Source organism: Dendrobium catenatum, unplaced genomic scaffold (assembly GCF_001605985.2).
Source record: "Dendrobium catenatum unplaced genomic scaffold, ASM160598v2 fragScaff_scaffold_1720, whole genome shotgun sequence".
Classification (NCBI taxonomy): Eukaryota; Viridiplantae; Streptophyta; class Magnoliopsida; order Asparagales; family Orchidaceae; genus Dendrobium; species Dendrobium catenatum.
In genome coordinates, this window is record NW_021320182.1 from 753,544 (window position 1) to 774,886 (window position 21,343).

The 21,343-nt window shown below is 36.1% G+C and overlaps 1 protein-coding gene across 3 annotated transcripts in view; it reads left to right on the forward strand.

The window, feature by feature from the left end:
* LOC110097909 (E3 ubiquitin-protein ligase KEG) overlaps positions 1-21,343 on the forward strand; it is a 55,805-nt gene that overhangs the window by 30,038 nt on the left and 4,424 nt on the right. For all 3 annotated transcript variants that reach the window (XM_020824556.2, XM_020824557.2, XM_020824558.2), the window contains exons 10-11: positions 4,895-5,019; positions 21,189-21,293. In XM_020824556.2, coding sequence (XP_020680215.1) covers positions 4,895-5,019; positions 21,189-21,293 — 230 coding nt within the window. The remainder of the gene's footprint in view (positions 1-4,894; positions 5,020-21,188; positions 21,294-21,343) is intronic.

Consider the following 21,343-nt stretch of genomic DNA (forward strand, 5'->3'; position numbering starts at 1 on the left):
CTCGGATCGACTGTACATCAGTATGTCATCGAAGAAAACTAGTACAAACCTCCGCAGGTACGGCCGAAACACCCTGTTCATCAAGGATTGGAAAGTGGCTGGAGCATTGGTAAGCCCAAATGGCATCACCAAGAACTCATAGTGCCCCTCGTGTGTCCTGAATGCCGTCTTCGGAATATCCTCCCCTTTCATCCTGATTTGGTGGTAGCCCGACTTCAAATCCATCTTAGAGAACACTACTGCTCCATACAGCTCATCCAGTAGCTCATCGATCACCGGAATGGGAAACTTATCCGGCACAGTTTCCTTATTCAATGCCCTGTAATCCACGCAGAATCTCCAGCTACCATCCTTCTTTTTGACCAGTAGTACAGGACTAGAGAAAGGACTCACACTTGGTCTGATGATCCCCGCGTCCAACATCTCCTTAATCAGCTTCTCGATCTCGTCCTTCTGAATTTGGGGGTAGCGGTAGGGTCGCACACTAACTGGTGGCACCCCCTCCTTCAGAATGATTGCATGCTCTTGTTCCCTGAGTGGTGGTAAGCCTTGAGGCGGTTGGAACACCTCATTGAACTGTTGTATGAGCGGTTGTACTGCCAGAGGAAGGCTTCCCTCATCCCCTGCACTGACCCTCTCCAAGCGCTGCAGTTCCACCAAATATCCACCTCCCACCTCCTGTATGGTTCTGATCATGGATCTGAGAGACACGCCGGTGCCCTGCGTCGCCTTGGATCACCATCTTCTTTCCTTCCACCATTAGCTCCATCCTCAAAGCACCCCAATTTACTTTGGTCTCCCCTAAGGTCTGCAGCCATTTCATCCCCAGGATGACATCAGTGCTCCCCAACTCCAAGGGAAGAAATTCTTCCCTCACCTGGATCCCCTGAATCATCAGCACTACTCCTCTACAAACTCCCCTTCCCATTTCTACCTTTCCTGTGCCCAACATCACTCCATAGCCGCCTGTATCCTCCAGTTTCACCCCCAGCAAGTCAACCATCTGAGTGGAGATGAAATTGTGGGTTGCCCCACTATCGATCAACACTATCACCTTTCTATCAGCCATCTCTCCCCTCACTTTCATAGTGTGATTTGGAGTGAATCCCACCACAGAATTTAGGGATACTTCTGCTACATCCAAATGTAGTTTCTCCTCATCCTCCATCTCTAACCCACTTCCACCTCCCTCCTCAGCTTTCTCGTCATCACAGACGGTGAGAACCTGAAGAGTTCGGTCCTTACACCTATGCCCTGGCATGTATTTCTCATCACATCTAAAACACAACCCCTTTGCCCTCTTCTCCTGTATCTCCTTCTCAGTTAGCCTTTTGAAATTTCCCCCTCCAGTTCTCTCTTTGGGTATTTCCCTCAACCCCCCTGTTGCTGGTGCCTTTGGAGCTAAGAAAGTAGTGGTCATTCTGTAAGATCCTCCAGAATTGCTTCCCCTAATCCCCTTCTCCAGATGCTTCTGGTCCTCCACCAGCTGAGCTAGCTCCATGGCCTCTCCAAGGTCTCGTGGCCTCATCACCCGAACTGCTGCCCGGATCTCCGCTTTCAGCCCCTTCATAAAGTTTCCTTCTAACACTGTCTCTGAGAGCCGATCCAGTCTGCTGGCCAAATACTCGAACCGGTCACGATACTCTGCCACTGTCCCTTCCTGTGTCAAGGCAAAAAACTGCTCATAGAAGTCTCCTCCCCTGCTGGTTCGGAAGCGTTCTAGTAGACAGTCCTTGAACTCCCTCCAGGTGCGAATGGGTCGCCTCATGTCCCGCCATTGATACCATGCCAGAGCCTTCCCTTCTAAGCACAAGCCTGCAGCTGTCAACTTCTCCTCCTCATTCAACCCATTGACTGTAAAGTATCTCTCCACCTTGTAGATCCAGCCATGTGTGTCTTCGCCCTCAAAGATGGGCATCTTCAATTTCCTCACTCTCGGGTCACCACCGTGTCCCCTAACTCCTCCATAACCTCCCATTCCTCTAGGAGGAGGTGCTCCCCAGTAGTCACGATCTTCCCTCCTACGATCATACCCGATCCCTTCATCACATTCCCCTCTTCTTCTTTCCAAGTCAGCACCACGGCGGTAAGCATCGTCCCTTCCCCCAAAAAATTCTGCACCCCTCCTTTCATAGCCCATACTCATCTCCTCCCTAGAAAGCGGTTCTAGAGGAGGTATTCCATCATCTCCCTCGAGGATCTCCACTTCCGGGTTCTCCCTCCCCCTTAATGGGTTCGGAATTCCTCCTCTTGAATGGCCGCCTGTGGCCTCCCTTGTTTCCGATGTCGCCGGATTTTGTTTGTCTTCAAGCATCTTCTTCATCATATTCTCCAAAGCAGTGAACCTCCCCTCCATCTTTTCATGAATGGAAGCGAATTGGTTGTGAAAATCAATGGTTCTTTCCTCCAAATCAGCCTTCAGTTGGCCTATTTCTCCCTCCAGTGCATCAACCTTCTTTCCAGCCATCTTCCCTCCACGGTTTTACAAGAAGAACTTCTTGAGGAGGAAAGAAAAATTGCTGAAATTTTCAGATTTCCGCCTCCAACAGTCCCAAGACAATGCTCTGATACCAATTTGATAGGAAATACTTGAGTTCGCAAGTAACCCTAAGGTAATACTTGAGTTCGCAAGCAACCCTAGTCAAAATCAGCCCAAAACAGTGAGCAAAACTGCTGTCCCAGCAGTTTTACAGCAGCTCTGCAGCAGGAAATGCACCCAAACAGAGAAAAATAAGGAAAAGAAACAAGGTTTCCACTAGTAGATGCAAGAAAACAAAGAAAGATACAATGTCCTTCGATTCGAGAGGAAGAACAACTCTCCACAAGTCTCTAGCAAACCCTAGAGCCCAAGCACACAATGAGATCTCAAACTTTTCATTCAAATTCAAGATGAGGACCTAATTCCCCCCTTTCCCCCTCTTTAACTCTCATCCCCATACAAAATCCCTAAACAGCCCTTCTATTCAAATTTTCCCCCCTTTCCATTCAAATTTTCCCTCCAACCCTTGAATTAACTCCATGTGGGGCCCGCCTAGAGTAAGTAAGGATCGGAGGGGCCTGCCTAACAGTTTCATACTTTTATTCATAACGTTTTTCTTTAGGCACATTAAATTAGTGGTTGTACTTTGATCGCACATCTTAATAATATATTGAAACTGTATAAAAATCCTTTCTTAACTAAATTATTATCCTTGGTGTTGAAATTATCTCTAAAGTCAATCTTTTTGAAATCCAAATTTATTCTCCAATATTATGTTCCATTATGTTCTCATATTATTTCCTTGCGCTCATTATTATAATGGCATCACAATACTTTTTCATTATTTATTTGACATTCTCCTTGTTATTTCATTGAAAGGATTTATAAATCAAACCACTTCAATAGCTGTCATAAGCCTTCAAATTGAAAATATATTATCTTATTTGGCCTTGGAGTTTCATTATGTGCTTTTTAAAGCTTATCAACTTCACTTTTATCAATCAATCTATGATGTACCTGATTCTTTTCATCAGTCTTCATTCTTTATCCTTAAATATCTTTATAGTATTTTGAACTTTCTTTAATATCTTTATTTCTATACAAGATAGTATTTACATTCTAGTCTATCTAGTTTGATCAATGTTTTTATAGATTTCTCATCTTTTTAGCTAATATATATCTCCATTCTCATTCCTTAGAGTTAGTCTATGGTGTATCTCTCTATTTGGAATTCTTTGAGTTAAATATACTTTAATTTTAATATGATCTTATGACTTCTAAATTTGTGGTCACTTGGGTTTTGATAATAGCTTCTTATGGCACTTGTTGTGTTGCAGGCCTTTGCAATTAGGCCCACAAGTAATCAAAAAAGTCAGGGTTAGGCGTAGTATTGGAAGTACTTGTTTTTATGCCCTTGTTTCCCTTGGGTGTATTTTTTAGAAGTGTTTGTTGTTTTTCTTTCAAGAAATAAAATTTTCCCTGGAAGTTGCTGCGAAGTTTTTACATCTCATTGGGAAAGAAACCATTATAAAATAAGAGAAAATTATTTGTGCTTTTGTTGAGACCTTCTAATTGTGGATTTTTTGCTTTTAATATTTCTATCTGAAGTCAAGCAGCTCTTATATCCTTCGTAATTTGTACCTCCTTTTAGAGAACAATAATTTGGCACTTATTTTCTGCTAAATCTCCCCTCTTGCATGTAGTTTCTTCTCTTCTTCGTGCTCTTTCTCACCTAGAACTTCATTGTAACCATGTGTGCCATCTTGAGTATCATTCTTATACTTTCTGTTTAGTTCCAAATTAAAGTGTGCTGGGTGGGTGGGTTTGCTTTGGGGTGGGGGAGTTTGATGAGCAACATTGTCATTGTCAAGCCATAATGTTTTTTTGTTTCTAATATGATTTATTCCTTTCTTAGAAGGCAGGCACTCCTTTGGGGTTGGGAGTTTAATGTGCAATGAATTTGTTGAAAGCATATGGATCAGCATATCTTCTTCCATGTAATTATCTGAATCATAGCACAAATTTTATGGCTTTTTTTTTACAAAGGTTAAAATAGTAGCTGTCAACCTAATTGAAGTGCGTAACTACTTAGTAATATTAGAAGTCCAAAAATACATATATTTATGTATATTTAATTAAATTTACTAAGTTAAATATAGATCTGGTGGGGTTGTTAATGCCAGTTATGAATTTGCTAGTTGTTAGGTAGACAGTAGATTATAATACATCTTTGAGCATCTATCTGCCTAATTTTGATTTCGTCTCACTGAATGCTTAGAAATAAGCGCTTCCTTCTCTTGTAACAATCTCTGCCTTCTGTTGAACACTTATGTTATGCTGATGGTTTATTTCAAAATGCTCTTTCAAAGAAATTCACTTTTACTATTTATAACAGTTTTCTCTTTTCTTGTTTAGGATGATGATGGTGATAATGCTTTTCATATAGCTGCTGATGCAGCGAAGATGATACGAGAAAATCTTAATTGGATTGTTGTTATGCTACAGTATCATGATGCAGATGTGGAAGTTAGAAACCACAGGTATGTGCCACACTGATTATCACAAAAAAACTAACTTGAGGAAATCTTTTCTTTTTGCACATGTAGCTAGGGAGAATAAGAGCTGTTATTCATAACGAGGTAGTTTTTACGCTGCTATCATGGTATGTTCTAGTTCTTATGGTTTGCTTCTTGTCTCAATTGCCTTACAGAAGAGCAATAGCTGGATGATAGTGATTGATAATAGGCTATGATTTAGACAAAATTATTGTTGCCTTGCTTAGCAGGAGCCCCATACTGAAAGGAAAAGGTTTAGATACTAACAAGAACTAGGGTGATGATGAGAACAGTAAACATCATGATTAGCTGCTGTTAATGATTCTGAAGATATGCTAATACATTTACATGCAACTAATACTTGATTTAAAGCCGTTGTTCTAAATAAATATTGTTGGCTCAAGAAAAATAGTACGAATGCATGAATCTCACTTTATAGACATAGGATTCCATTCTCCTTAAGGCATATTGTAATTAACCAGATTTCCCCTGAGGGTAATATCAGGGTTTAATTAGATCTGAGTTCTTACTTGCCATGAACGCTAGCACTCATAGTTAATTATTCTTCTTAACACTTAAGAGAGAACTCTTGATGAAGGATGAATAAATTTTAGGTATTTTAGTCTCAATTATGGGAGAAATCGAGGTAAACCCGATCAAGATCCTATGATTTCGTTATCCCAGGTATACCAAATGTTTCAATTTACCAACACTAACAATCATTAATCATAGTGTCCATGGAATCTTATTAGCAGTCATGAGTTGCCTCTTCTCAGAGATCCCAAATAGATTGAGGTGATTAGAGGTGAGTTTTAATTTTATCGGGTTTTGAGATTTACATTTATCAAAATACCTAATAGTTGGTTTGGTTTGGGATTTGTGACTTCATTTAGAAGTTACGCAGAAGTTTGAATTGAAGCGGGTCTTACAGCTTATATTAAGAAATAGCCCGAGTGTGTAAATTTGTGTTGGGACCTACGACTTTCATTGAAAGTAGCTTGTAAAGTATGTTTTACGGCTTCTATTAGAAGTAGCCCAATTAATTTTTAATTTGGTTGACAGGTTTCACGACTTTCTTAGAAGTCTGTAGATTTAATTTGGAATGGGATTTACGGCTCTACTTATGTGTGTATTCCAAAGATGAGTCTTACAATCTAACTCTATAGCAAGACTGCCCAGAGATTTAATTGTTTTGGTAGGTCTTACAACTTCTTTTTAGAAGTTGCTTAAAAGTGGGTCTTATAATATAATCTTTTATATTAAGATGCCCATTAATTTAAATTTGATTATTTGGAGGTTTTATATTTTATTTAGAAATTTCTTAAATAATAGGTTTTATAACTCTTATTAGAAGTTGCCTAGTTATTTGGGTAAGACGGATCTTACTGCTTATAGAAGTAGCTCATTGGTGGGTTTTACAATTTAGCCCTATAGACTAAATTGTCTGTTACCTTTGTTTGGATTTGGGGTAGGTCTTATGACTTCTCTTAGGAAGTTATTTGAAAATGAGTCTTACTACTTCATTTAGAAGTGACCCAATAGTGGCTCTCAATGTTTAAAATTACTTAATCGAGTATTAAGGATTTTTTTCGTTCGTGAGGCGAGGCGTAAGCCTCAAGGCGTTTTGACGCGTAAGCCTCAAATTCAAAAGATTGCGTAAACATAAAATGATAAATTTTTTATATACTAATAAGTAAAAAAATATAAAATATAAAAAGTCACAAGATATAAAGTGAAATCAAAATATCTCAATAATAAGACAATATAAAATATAGTTCAACTCAAATTCTATCTTTTCCAAATCACAGTATATCAAACCCCTAAACATAATATTTCACTTATTCTACATTAAGAAAACTTATACAAAGCATGCACTCATGTAGAAGCAAACTAACACTAACAACTATTACTGAAGATGCATGGGGGTGGGGGGACGAACCAAATCTTATTATACAATTTTAAACCATGGTGAGTCTTACAACCTAATTCTTTAGACTAGGTTGCTCATGAATTTGAATTTGATTATTTAGATTTTAGGATTATTGCAATCTATTTAGTATTTTTTTCTAAAATGTGGGTCTTATTAATTTAATTAAAAGTGGTCGAATAGTGAGTCTTACAACCTAATCTTTTAGACTAGGATGCCCAATAATTTAATTGCTTGTTTGTTTAAGTGGATAACAGTTGTTTGTTAGCTTGACACCAAACTGTGATTTTTAGTTATTTATTGATGCAATCAATAATTTGGGAGATGGACCTAAATTTTTTATCACAAAAATAAACTCTTTCTAGGATGATAGAAAGACATAAAATATTAAAAAAATTGATAAAATATAACTAACAAAACGAAACACAACTTTAATATTATAAAAGGACTTACAAACAAGGACTCTTACAAACTTTGACACTTACAAACATTTGACAAATTTATGACTTCAAAGCAAACACCTAAAGAAGCTTTCATCCATTAGAAGAAGGATACAGATGAGGTGGCACTTGCGGAGAGACGAAAGAGGTTAGAAGCCGAGACGAAGGGTGGAACGTACTCGCAAGTCTTTCCTATAGGAGATGAGAAGAAGAATGGAACAAGCTCGCAAGCTTTTTCAACAAAACCTGCAGGTTTACATTTCCAAAAATCATTCATATAACATAACTTAAAACAACCCAAAACATCTACTATATATATAGACATGAGAAGGGAATACAAATAGTCACAATGACCTTTCATATTCATAATATAAATGAGGGAAATGAAAAGCTAACAGTCAACTCCAGGAAACAAAGCACCAAAGCCACGGAAAAGCCCCCAAACAGCCACGGGAAAGCAGCCCAGGCGGAACCCGAACAGGCAGCCGCGGAAACCCAAGAGGCCCGCACGGAACCGAGGCACCAAAGCACGGGAAAGGCCACCCAGCACGGAAAACCAGCAGCCAACCGGGGAAACCAAGGAGCCAAGGCACGGGAACCAAAGGGCCATCCACGAGAACCAAGGAGCCATTTATGGGAACCAAAGGGGCAACAAATGGGGGGAATGAACCTCAATTTATGAGCTAAAAAGGCTCTCTACTAGACATTAATGAGCTGATTCTAGTAGAGGACCTAGAAGCTCACCAAATTTATAATTCAAAATGTTTTAACCCCCCTTTGCCTACATCGTTTACTAACAGTTTGTTTACTAGTTTGACACTTATTAACCAACAGTTGTCATTGTGTGGCACTAGTGTTTTTTGCTACAATAGTTTTAAATATAAGAGTTTTTAAAATACTAGAGTTTTAAAATTGTGATTAATATAATTAATTAGATTTTTTTTGTTAATTGATTAATTAATTATGTTATGAATGAAAATGTAGAAAAAGAAATATTATTTTTTTCACTAATCAGACCCGTACAGACAACTCTCAATACTGTTCTTAAACTCTCGGAATGACAACTCAACCAACAAACAACTCTCAGCTCAAAATTGAAACCCACAAACCCTGTTCTTCAAATAAAACTCTCAAACTCAACACTTTGATTCAAACAACTCTCAAACTCAACATATTCAAAATAACACAATACTGTACAAGCTCTCCAATACTTTTGAATAAGGCTAAAAAATAGCACGAGCTCCTATAATAATCAAATGAAATTAATTAAATATTGAAATTAAATTGATATCAAAATAAATGTTAATACAGAAAAAACACATACTATAGTAAACTACTAACACAAAAAAGTAGAATTTCTGGTGCAAGAAAAGTAGAACTACTGGTGCAGGAAAAGTACACACTGAATCTGTCAAACAGAAGGAAAAAAAACTACTATAAATAGAAACACTAATGTCATTCAACGACAACTGCTGGCTAGTAAGTGTCAAATTAGTAAACAAACTATTAGTAAATAATTGAAAACTACAATCTGTTGTCAAGCTAACAAATAAATATTGTCCATTGACTCCACTCAAACAAACAAGTAATTAAATTACTAGGCATCTTAGTGTAAGACCCACTATTCGGTCATTTCTAATGTCACGACCCGATCCGGCTAGCCTGAATTAATGGGGCGGGAGTAGATAGTCGTACGGAAAACACCGTAACATAAGGCAATCATTTCATTTAAACTTTTATGACAAAACATCAATATCGTCAATCACATGAAAAGAAAGAGCCAACTAAAACATCAATTAAAAGTTAATCGAATTTGATTCTTCTCACACAACTAAAAACATAAGCATCCACAATTACATAAACTCCAACAAACTATTCAGATACAACCACTAAGTCAAACTCAAAACAGTAAACATAAAATCTTTCTTCTTGAGGTCCTCCATGACAGTAGGTGTACTGTCGTCTTGTAGTAATTACTTTTTAACAATATCTCCTAAAAAATATTTCCAATAATAGGATGAGCTAACGCTCAGCAGGTGATAAACAATTATTTTAAATTCATAAAATATTTTTTTTCTTTCTTAAACATGCCATTAAGCATGAAAAATGAAATAATAAAAGATCATAATAAACATTTATAGGCATGAATTTATAAAATATTTCCATAATCATTTTTTTAAAACATTTCATTTAATCATTCTTACTTTCCTTTTCTTTAAATCCTTTCATTAAGTGCATAAATTTCATAATCATAATATAATAAATACCAATCTCAGAAGTACCAGAGTTTTGTACTGATCAGGTATACAGTCATTGACCATTCCAGTCATTGGCCATTCCTTTACCATTTGGCTTCGAAGAACCCCATTATCATTTGGCTTTGAAAGCCTCTTTATCATTTGGCTCCGTAGAATCTCATTACCATTTTAGCACTTCCGGATCATTATGCACATGCACTTTATAATACTTATATTGCTCAGGTAGACATAATTTTTCATTACATCATATGTTCTTTAGTGTTTTTCGGGTAAGAAAATTTTGTATCTCCTATGCATGAAGTTGTTTAATTTGCTTTAACATTCTAAGTAACATATCATATATATAAACAATAATTGTAAGGCTAAAACAAAAATAAAGAAATTATAAACATTAACTTGAAACTTTTGAAATTACAATAAGACTTAATTAAATTTCATAAAATTAATTTAAATGTAATCACCTACCTTGCAAGTATCGAACAACAACAACAACGCTATACGACGCTGCTTAACCACATGTCGTCTCCTTAATCCATACCTAAGGATAATTACAATTGAACTAAGCACACATCACAAATATTTTCAATAATTAAAATAATTAAAATTTTATTTTCGGAAATATTATAAATTCAATCTTTGGAAATCCCTAAATCTTGAATTTCACTCAAATCATTATGTCAAAATTATCCCTAAACATATTTTAATAATTATCTTATTAATTTTCGGATTTAATTAATTAAGAAATTACAAAAAATGAAATTTATTACAAAAACTCAATTTTTTTTTAAAAATATTCCTAAGGCCTTTAGAAACAATTTTTGTAAAAGAACTTTAAGGAAATTAGATTTTAGGTAAAAGCCTTAAATTTTCGATTTCCAAAAATTTCTCCAAAAACTTCAATTCTATTGTTAAATTATTCCTCTATATCCTTTCTTCGATTTAGTAAAGAAAAAATTGGAAGAAAACAATTTTTTTGTAAAACCCTAGATTTTCTTTTTCCGAATAACTTGGGATCGAGAGAGATTCGCTTTAAATAAATCATACCTTTGTAATCCCCTTATTGTCTGATGAGGACATCGAAGATCAACGGCTACGATCGTGTCTATTTATTTTGATGTATTTTATTTGTTATTTGTACTTTTTCATTTCTACCCTCACTTGAGGGCTTTGTTTTATGTTTGCCCTAGGGGCAATTGTGTCTTTTTATTTTTCTTAATGTATTTGGCTATTTAAGCCCTCCCCTTCCTCTTGGAAAGGGATGATGAATATTGAAATGAAATCTTATTTTTCTTTGCTTGATCTCTAAGTGAGTTCATGGGAGGAGAGACCCAAGGTGTGGGCAATCGCAATACTCGTCAACCTTTGGAAGAGTCCAAGGTTCGCATTTTTACGATCTCTTTGTGAGTTCGTTAGCTTACTTTTACCTTATTTGTATTTTGTTGTCATCTCCTTTCTCCCCCACTCACTCCACCACCCCTTCCAACTTCCGCACCACCGGTGGCTCAACCTCCTCCACCCAATTCATCTTCTAGCTCCACCACCAAAATCCCACCCACATACCTAGCCTCAACCCGCCATCTAGCCGCCCCCCTTCCCCCTTTGCCGCCGGCCACCATCATAATTTCCCCTCATTATGATGATTTCAATCACCATAATAACTTCCTAATTTAGCTCAAGCATGAGAGGGAAAATTTGAATTCATTTGAAATTCAAATTTGAATTCATTTGAAATTCAAATTCGAATTTCAAATTCTTTTCAAATAGGGAATCCTAAATTAGGTAAGTATCATTCATGAACTCAATTTCAAAATAAATCAAATTGGATTTATTAGTCCTTTTTCTCAATTTGAAATTTGAAATTTAAATTTCAATTAAAAAAAAAACTTTCCTTATTTGCAAATCTAAATTATGAAAGTGCATAACTCCAAGCTTATTTGAATTTCAAATTAGATTTGAGTTGTCATTCTCTTTCCTAAATAACATAAATTGATTTAGAAGTTACAAATCCCCTCCCCAAATCCCTCCCTCTCTCTCTTGAAACCGCCGGCCCCATTAATGGGTATTACCCATTAAATGCCAATGAAACCTAAGCCTTAATTGGATTTGAATTCAAATTTTCAAATTCAATTCCCTCCAAATTCACTTAAATCTGAATTAATTTCAGATTTATTAACTTCTCTGCTCTCCTTTTCATCTAACCTAATCCCCTCTCAATCAAGCACTTGTTGTCTTGCACTTTTGGAGATTACAATTTGCTGTCCAGAAGATTTCCAGCATCCTACAGCTGCTGTCCATGGAGTTTCTGCAAAGATCAGGGGCTGTCCTGCTATCCGGATACTCCTGTTTGCTGTCCTGAAAGTTCATGGCTGCTGTCCTGAAAATTTTGGCTAGACGAGCTGCTGTCCTGCTCTCCTAGAATCTCCGGTTTGCTGTCCTGAAGCCCCACAGCTGCTGCCCAAAGGTTCCAGCAGGTTCCTAATGCTGTGTCGCCATCCGGAAGGCTTCTATTTGCTGTCCAGATTTTCTGGAAACTGCGGGGTGACTGTCCAGAACTTTCCAACGTGCCAAGATTGTTGTCCAGAGGATCCTGAACCTCTCTGATGCTGTCTTTCCAACCGAACTGTTGTCCCCTTTCATTTCAACCTTCCAATGACTTACCCGGAGCTCGCATCTCTCTTGTCTTTGGGTAAACTCTTCACCCGACTCTTTTATCTTCGATTTTGCTTCTCAACTGTGGTCTTAATAGAATCATGACGATCACATTAATGCTTCCCCGCTAAAGCCTAGTAATTAGAAGAGTTGAGTGAGAGATCTCTTGTAGTGACTAATCTTATTGTTAGCATAGGGATTTATTGTTGAAACCATCCATGTATGCAACGTTAGATTAAATTGACTGTTTTCTGATTTTAACTTTTATACACGTGATTCGTCGTAAGCTCGTCTTACCGCTCTTAGTGTTTTATTGTATCGTTAAATTCAACATTAAGATATAATTCTTTGTTCCAGGAATATTACATGTGCAAATTCCTTAAAGCAATTCATCCATGCATGTATGTTTCACATCATCGTCCTCTTAAATTTGCACTAAATTTCTCGCCGGAAAATCGCCGCCGGAGAGGAGGTCGTCGCTCATTCGTCGCTCCTAGCCATCCGCCCCTTTTCCTTCTTCCGCTCAAACCGTGCGAATGAGGGATTAGGGGGCTCAGTTTTGCTATAATAGGGAGAAAGGGTTTTGCCAAATGACTCATATGCCCTCACCTAAACAATTCCGACATTTTATTTGCTTAGGGGTAGATTTGGCATTTAGAAACTTCCATAATTTTTATTTCTCAAAATACACAAAATTAACTATAAGTTCTATATATCAAATTTATCAGAATTTTGCATAAAATTTTATAAAATTATTTTTCGTCAAATTTCGTTAATCTTAATTTTTCACTTAAGTTTCGTCGCGACGCATCGAAAAGCATGCGACGACCTACGATCGTCGTTTTCGTGTTTTACAACTCTCCCATTTTAATAAAAATTTTGTCCTCGAAATTTAAAAATAATTCTATAAAGTAAAGTCATATCTTAGCCAAATAAATGAGGGTAGTTCTCCCTCATTTCTGACTCCTCCCAAATGGCATCATTTTCTAAACTGTGATTCCATAACACCTTAACATAAGAGATTGCTCTGCTTCTCAACTACTTAACATCATAATCAATGATTCTCTCTGATTCTTCCGCAAAGGTCAAATTCGATTGAATATCCATCACTTCTGTACTAATCTTTTGAGCTTCATCTGAAATATATTTCCTCAAAGAAGATATGTGGAATACATCATGTACTCCACTCATATGAGTTGGCAAAATCAATCTGTAGGCCACACTTTCAATTTTTTTTGCAATTTCAAAAGGACCTGCATATCTTGGACTCAGCTTTCCCACTTTATCAAATTTCTTCACATCTTTCATAGGACTAACTTTGAGGAATACAAACTCTCCAACATCAAACTCAACTGATCTATGTTTGGCATCATTGTATTTTTTCTGTCTATCTTGCACAGCTTTTAATCTGTCACGGATTAATCTAATCTTTTATATAGCATCATCAACTAGATCAGCATCAATAATCTTCTTTTCCCCTATCTCAGCCCAACTTAAATGTGTCCTACACCTTCCATATAAAGCCTCATAAGGAGCCATATCAATACTTGCTTGGAAACTGTTGTTGTATGCAAACTCAATTAGTGATACATATGTCTTCCACTTACCACCAAAATTCAAAACATATAACCTGAGCAAATCTTCTAAGGTTTGGATGGTTCTTTCTGACTGCCCATCTGTTTGAGGGTGGAAAGCTGTACTAAAAGTAAGCCTGGTACCCATAACTTCCTGAACCTTCTTTCACAATCTGGAAGTGAATCTTCCATCTTGATCTGACACTATAGTCTTTGGTACCCCATGTAATCTAACAATCTCACCAACATACAAGCTTGTCAATTTCTCAACTGGATTAGATTGTTTTAATAGGTAAAAAGTATGCAAACTTAGTCAACATATCAATTATCACCCATAAAGCATCACATCCTCTTCTGGATCTGGATAAACCAACCACAAAATCCATAGCAATATCTTCTCATTTCCACTTAGGTATAGGTAAGGGCTGTAGAAATCCTCCTAGTTTTTGATGTTCTACTTTCACCATCTGACATGAAGTACACTTTAATACAGTATGTGCCACACTTCTCTTCATTCCTGGCCACCAAAACACTCTTATAAGTCCTGATACATTTTATTACTGCATGGATGAATGGTGTAACTGGAATAGTGAGCTTCTTGAAGGATTTATTTTCTTGAGTCATTTACATATGGAATATATAATCCGTCTCTATAATGTAGTAGTCCATCATCAATTCAAAATCTTCAGTGTCCCACACTAATCATATCCATTATCTTTTTAAAATTTGCATTATGTGGCAAAGCTTCCCGTACCCTTTATGGAAATGTTGATTGGATAATAGTCTATTCAACAACACAATTTTTGCATCATTTGGGCTGAACCACTGAAATTTTTAACTCCAATTCCCTTATCAATTCCTACTGCTGAGTAATCATCCAGTTTGCACTACCAGAATTCTTTCCGCTCAAAGCTTCTACAACTACATTTGCTTTATCCGGGCGATACTGAATGTCCAACTCATAATCCTTAATGAGTTCTAGCCACCTTCTCTGCCTCATATTCAGTTTTTTCTGTGTGAAGATATACTTCAAACTCTGATAGTCAGTAAAAACTTTACACCGTATTCTGTACAAGTAATGCCTCCAGATCTTTAAGACAAAAACTACTGCAGCTAACTCCAGATCGTGGGTAGGGTAATTCATTTCATGATTCTTTAATTGCCTAGAAGCATAGGCAATGACTCTTTCATTTTGTATCAGCACACAATCCAACTCTTTATACCTGCGGGAATAGTCAGCACTGGAGCAGTTATGAAACAGTGCATTAACCTCTGAAAAGCTTTCTCACACTGAGCTGTCCATTCAAACATCACTGCTTTTTGAGTTAATCTGAATAGTGGCATAGCTATCTGTGAAAACCTCTCAACAAACCTTCTGTAGTAGCCTGCCAATCCCAAAAAGCTCCTAACATCAATCACTGTAGCTGGTCTTGGCCAATCTGCTATTGCTTGCACTTTATGTTAATCCACAAATATCTTCCCATTAGTGATCACATGCTCCAAAAATTTTACTCTTCATCCAAAATTCACATTTGGAGAACTCAGCATACAATTCATTTCCTCTCAATGCCTGTAACACAACCCTTTAAGTGATTTGCATGTAGATCTTCATTTGGGGAATATACCAGTATATCATCTATGAATACTATCACGAATAGATCCAAAAATGACTTAAAGATTCTATTCATGAGATCCATAAATACCACAGGAGCATTCGTCAAACCAAAAGGCATCACTACAAACTCATAATGCCCCTATCAGGTACTGAAAGCGTCTTTGCAATGTCTTCCTCTCTACTCTTGAGCTGATGATACCCTGACCTCAAATCAATCTTTGAAAACACTAAAGCACCTTTCAACTAATCAAACAAATCATCTATCCTTGAGAGAGGATATTTATTTTTCACTGTCAACTTATTCGACTCTCTATAATCTATACAGAGTCTTAAGCTTTCATCCTTTTTTTTCACAAACAGTACAGGAGCACCCCAAAAGGAGGTATTAGGCTTGATGAATTCCTTCTCAAGCAACTCTTGCAATTGCTCCTTCAACTCCTTAAGTTCTTTAATTGCCATTCTGTAAGGTGCTTTAGCAACAGGTTCAGCTCCTGCCACTAACTCAATAGAGAAATCTATTTCTCTATTTGGAGGTAAGTTAGGTAAATCATCTGAAAATACTTCTGGAAATTCCTGAATAATTGGGATGTCTTTCAGCTCTCTTTCTACCTTCTTCTCTTCCTTAACATTGGCTAAGAAGTCTTCATAACCTTTCTTCAACATCTGAAAAGCCTTCAAAGATGACACGATCACAGATGTTACCCTTTTATCCCCTTGAAATTTGAATTTGCTCTCCCCTGGCATACAAAACTTAACTTCCTTTTTGTTATAATCTATAATCACGAAATGGTAAGATAACCAATCAACGCTTAAGATTGCATCAAACTCAAATAGGGGTAAAACACTAAGATCTGCCTCTAAGTTCTTATCACAAATCCTCAATTCCATATGACATTTCTGCTTTGCTTCCATTTGGTTTCCATTAGGCATTAAAATTGACAGTGATTTAATCATAACTATTTGAAACAAATTAACTGCTCTAACAAAATTCTCATAAATGAAGGAATGCGACGCTCCAGTTCAAATAAAATTCTAACAGGTCTATCGCACATAAGAATTGTTCATAATCATAAACAAGTCACAATATTCATTTATAAAGCATATCATTCATTGTTCATTCATTTCATATAAAATCTTTCATTGACGTTTAATTAAATTGCGTACCTGTAACAACATCACGAGATCCCTTAGCTTCTTGTTGGGATAATCCATAGACTCGAGGTTGAACATTTTGATGAGTCTGACATTGAGAAGGAACAGAAGCTATAGACTTCAAAGCTCTTGGTCTGCCAGCAGTTCTCTGAGTATTGTTGTCTGACCTTACCTCTGTAGCAGATCTCTGTCCCAAAAGAGGGCAAGACTTCGCCATATGTCCAGGCTGATGGCACCAGCAATAAGTATTAGTGCTAGAGAGACACTCTCCCTTCTCCTACATCATAACAGTTGAAGCAATACTGTCCAAGTTGTTGGATCTGGGCTTCTTCTAAGTAGACATCTCAGATTGAGTAGATTGAGCAAACTGAGAGGGCTTTGATTTGCCCTCCATCTTCCTTTTCTAAAAATCCCTCTTCTGAGTTCCCTGCATGTCCATCTCAATCCTTCTGACTCTTTTCACCAAAACAGAATAATCTTTTAGTCCAAAAAGAATGAGAGGCTGTCGTATTATGCCCTTTAATCCATTCAGAAAGCGGTGACACATTCTCTTTAGTATTGGGTATCAAGTGAGGGGCATACCTGGACAACATTATGAACTCTGCCTCATACTGAGAAACAGATCGATCTCCCTGAATTAATATGTTGAACTTATCCTGCATCTGTCTCCTAACTGACATAGGCTCATACCAGCCTCTGAATACATTCACAAACTCCTCCCAGGAGAGTTGATTGCTGGGTCGCCCTCCAAAAGTTTCTTACAATTGACTCCACCACCTTTCTGCCTCACCATCAAAAGCATAAGCAACAAGTGTCACTCTCCTATCTTCTGGTTAAGACATGCCCTCTAGGATCTTCTCTATCCGCATCAGCTAATCTTCAGTCTATAGGCCCGCCACTTGAAAAAAACATAGGCTTCATATCTTGAAGTAGTTTCAAGTTCTTATCCATAACGACTTCCACTTCCATTGCCAATGCTCTGAGTTTGCGTGGTCTTTATCATCTAAGTCATTGCTTCCATCATCTGAGCAAATGACTCCATAGTTGAACTATCATTATTCCTCTGAGATTCAGCTACTGTTGGTAGCTCCCTCCATTCCTCCACATCAATGCTATCAGTGGTATTCTACTCATGATCCATATTCATAAGATAAAACACAATAATCATAAGATGAATAATTCATAAAATTCATACTTTCTACTCATTCTAAGACACATACAATTCTCCTATAGGTTCTTTCATTGATCAGTATTAAATCATTTGCTCTGATATCACTCTTATCACGACCCGACCCAGCTAGCCCGAATTAACGGGACAGGAGCAGACAGTCGTACGGAAAACACCGTAACATAAGACATAATCTTTCATTTAAACTTTTATGACAAAATATCAACATCGTCAATCACATAAAAAGAAAGAGCCAACTAAAACATCAATTAAAAGTTCATCCAATTTGATTCTTCTCACACAAAACTAAAAACATAAACATCCACAATTACACACTCCAACAAATTGTTCAGATACAAACCACTAACTCAAACTCAAAACAGTAAACATAAAACTTTTCTTCTTGAGGTCCTCTACGACGATAGGTGTACTGTCGTCTCGTAGTCATTACTTTTTAATAATATATCCTGAAAAATATTTCTAATAATAGGATGAGCCAATGCTCAGTAGGTGATAAACATTTATTTTAAATTCATAAATTTTTTTCTTTCTTAAACATGCCATTAAGCATGAAAAATGAAACAATAAAAGATTATAATAAACATTTATAGGCATGATTTTATAAAACATTTCCATAATCATTTTCTTAAAACATTTTCTTTAATCATTCTTCATTTTTTTTTCATAAAAACTTTTCTTTTCTTTAAATCATTTCATTAAGTGCATAAATTTCATAATCATAATATAATAAACACCTGTCTCGAAAATACCAGAGTTTTGTACTGATCAGGTACACTGTCATTGGCCATTCTTTTACCATTTGGCTCCAAAGAACCCCATTACCATTTGGCTTTTGCAAGCCCCTTTTATCTTTTGACTCCGTAGAACCCCATTATTATTTTTGCACTTCCGGATCGTCATGCACATGCACTTTATAATACTTATATTCCTCAGGGAGACTAATAATTTTTCATTACATCATACGTTCTTCAGTATTTTTCGGGTAAGAAAATTATGTATCTCTTATGCATGAAGTTGTTTAATTTGCTTTAAAAAAAATTGTTTAATTTGCTTTAACATTCTAAGTAATATACTATATGTATAAACAATAATTGTAAGGCTAAAGAAAAAATGAAGAAATTATAAACATTAACTTGAAACTTTTGAAATTACAATAAGAATTAATTAAATTTCATAAACTTAATTTAAATTTAATCACCTATCTTTGCAAGTATCGAACAACAATCAAGACGCTGCACGACGCTGCTTAACCACATGTCATCTCCTTAATCCACACCTAAGGATAATTACAACTGAACTAACCACGCATCACAAATATTTTCAATAATGAAAATAATTAAAATTCTATTTTCGAAATTATTATAAATCCAATATTTAGAAATCCCTAAATTTTCAATTTCACTTAAATCATTATGTCAAAATTATCCCTAAACATATTTTAATAATTATCTATTAATTTTCGGATTTAATTAATTAAGAAATTACTAAAAATGAAATTTATTTCAAAAACTCAATTTTTTTTAAAACATTCCTAAGACCTTCAGAAATAATTTTTGTAAAAGTACTTTAAGGAAATTAGATTTTAGATAAAAGACCTAAATTTTCGATTTCAAAAAATTTCTCTAAAAACTTCAATTCTATCGTGAAATCATTCCCCTATATCGTTTCTATTGATTTCGTAAAGAAAAAATTGGAAAATTTTTGTAAAACCCTAGATTTGCTTTTTCCAAATAACTTGAGATTGAGAGAGATTCGCTTTAAATAAATCATACCTTTGTAATCCCCTTATCGTCCTCTTCGATTTGCACTAAATTTCTCGCCGAAAAATCGCCGCCGGAGAGGAGCCCGTCGCCCGTCCATCGCCCCTAGCTGTCCGCCCCTTTTGCTTCTTCCGCTCAAACCGTGCGAATGAGGGATTAGGGGGCTCGGTTTTGCTATAATAGGGAGAAAGGGTTTTGCCAAATGACTCATATGCCCTCACCTAAACAATTCCGACATTTTATTTGCTTAGGGGTAGATTTGGCATTTATAAACTTCCATAATTTTTATTTCTCAAAATACACAAAATTAACTATCAGTTCTATACATCAAATTGATCAAAATTTTGCGTAGAATTTTACAAAATTATTTTTTTCAAGTTCCGTTAACCTTAATTTTTCACTTAAGTTTCGTCGCGATGCATCAAAAAGCATGCGACGACCTACGATCGTCGTTTTCGGGTTTTACATCTAAGTGAAGTAATAAGACTCACATTTTAGAAAAAATTGTTAAATAAACTGTAGTAATCCAAATATCTAATTTAAAAGATTAGGTTGTAAGAACAATTATTGGGTCACTTCTAAGTAAAGTAATAATATCCACTTTTATGTATCTTCTAAAAAGTTCTAAGATATATTATTTGAGAAAAACTCTTAAATTAAATCTGAATTATTGGTCACACGTCATTGCGAATGGGTGTGGTAATTGTTGGAAAATCCTCTTATTAGTATTTTGGAGCATAAATTCTTGAATTAAGTATTGCTGATGGCAATAAACTCTTCCACCATATTTGACATTAAGCTTAGTTTCCTGGAAATTTATTGTTGAAGCCATTTTGCTAAAAATCAGTATTATGAAAAGATGGTAGACATATTGCAACAGTCATAGCTGTGGAATATTGTGAGAATTCAACCTGGTGTTGCTCAGCGAGCACAACTTTTTCTCATGTGAGTCAATATCACTTAGACGGTTCTCATACATAATCTAGTCTAATGTATTCTCTTAGATTGGTCTTGATTTATGGCATGAAGTTGTCGCTACGTTAGCTAATGTTGTTTTTCATAAATTGTTTGAAGCAGTGTAACTAAACTAGTCCCAATGAATTTGTAGAAGTTTTATGTAGAACTGTGTTGCTGGTATGGCTCATAATAATTTTTTTTATATTTTTTTTTCCTGCTGTTTCTACCTTATAATGGTCCCTATAGGTTCTAGGATTTCCTACCATCGGAAAACTTCGACTTAGCTATACACTACTTATGGAATTGATTCAAAAACAGACGTTTGAACATAGCAGTCATACTTTTCCTATTGTGGAACATATGCAATCTCATTAGAATGTTCAATAGTCATGAAAAAGATATGTAAGTATGCTAATTTGAGTGCTAGTTGATTTTATTTCTTATACTGAGTCTAAGAGAAGCTTAGTAAACGTTAAAGCACACCTTTTTGTTTGACATTGTAGGATGATTTCACATTTTTGTATGACATCTCTAGCTGATCTTGTTAACTTACTATTTTTAGCTTGAAAGCTGTTGTTTTGTGAATTTAGTCATTAGTGAGAGACTAACGTTTTATCTTACTATGGATAATAGAGGCTGGAAATTGCGTGATTTTCTGGAAGCCCTTCCTCGAGAATGGATATCCGAAGATTTGATGGAAGCACTTGCAAGTAAAGGAGTTCATCTATCCCCAACCATGTGAGCAGAGAAGACTTCTTTCTTACACAGTTGATGTTCATTACTTGGGT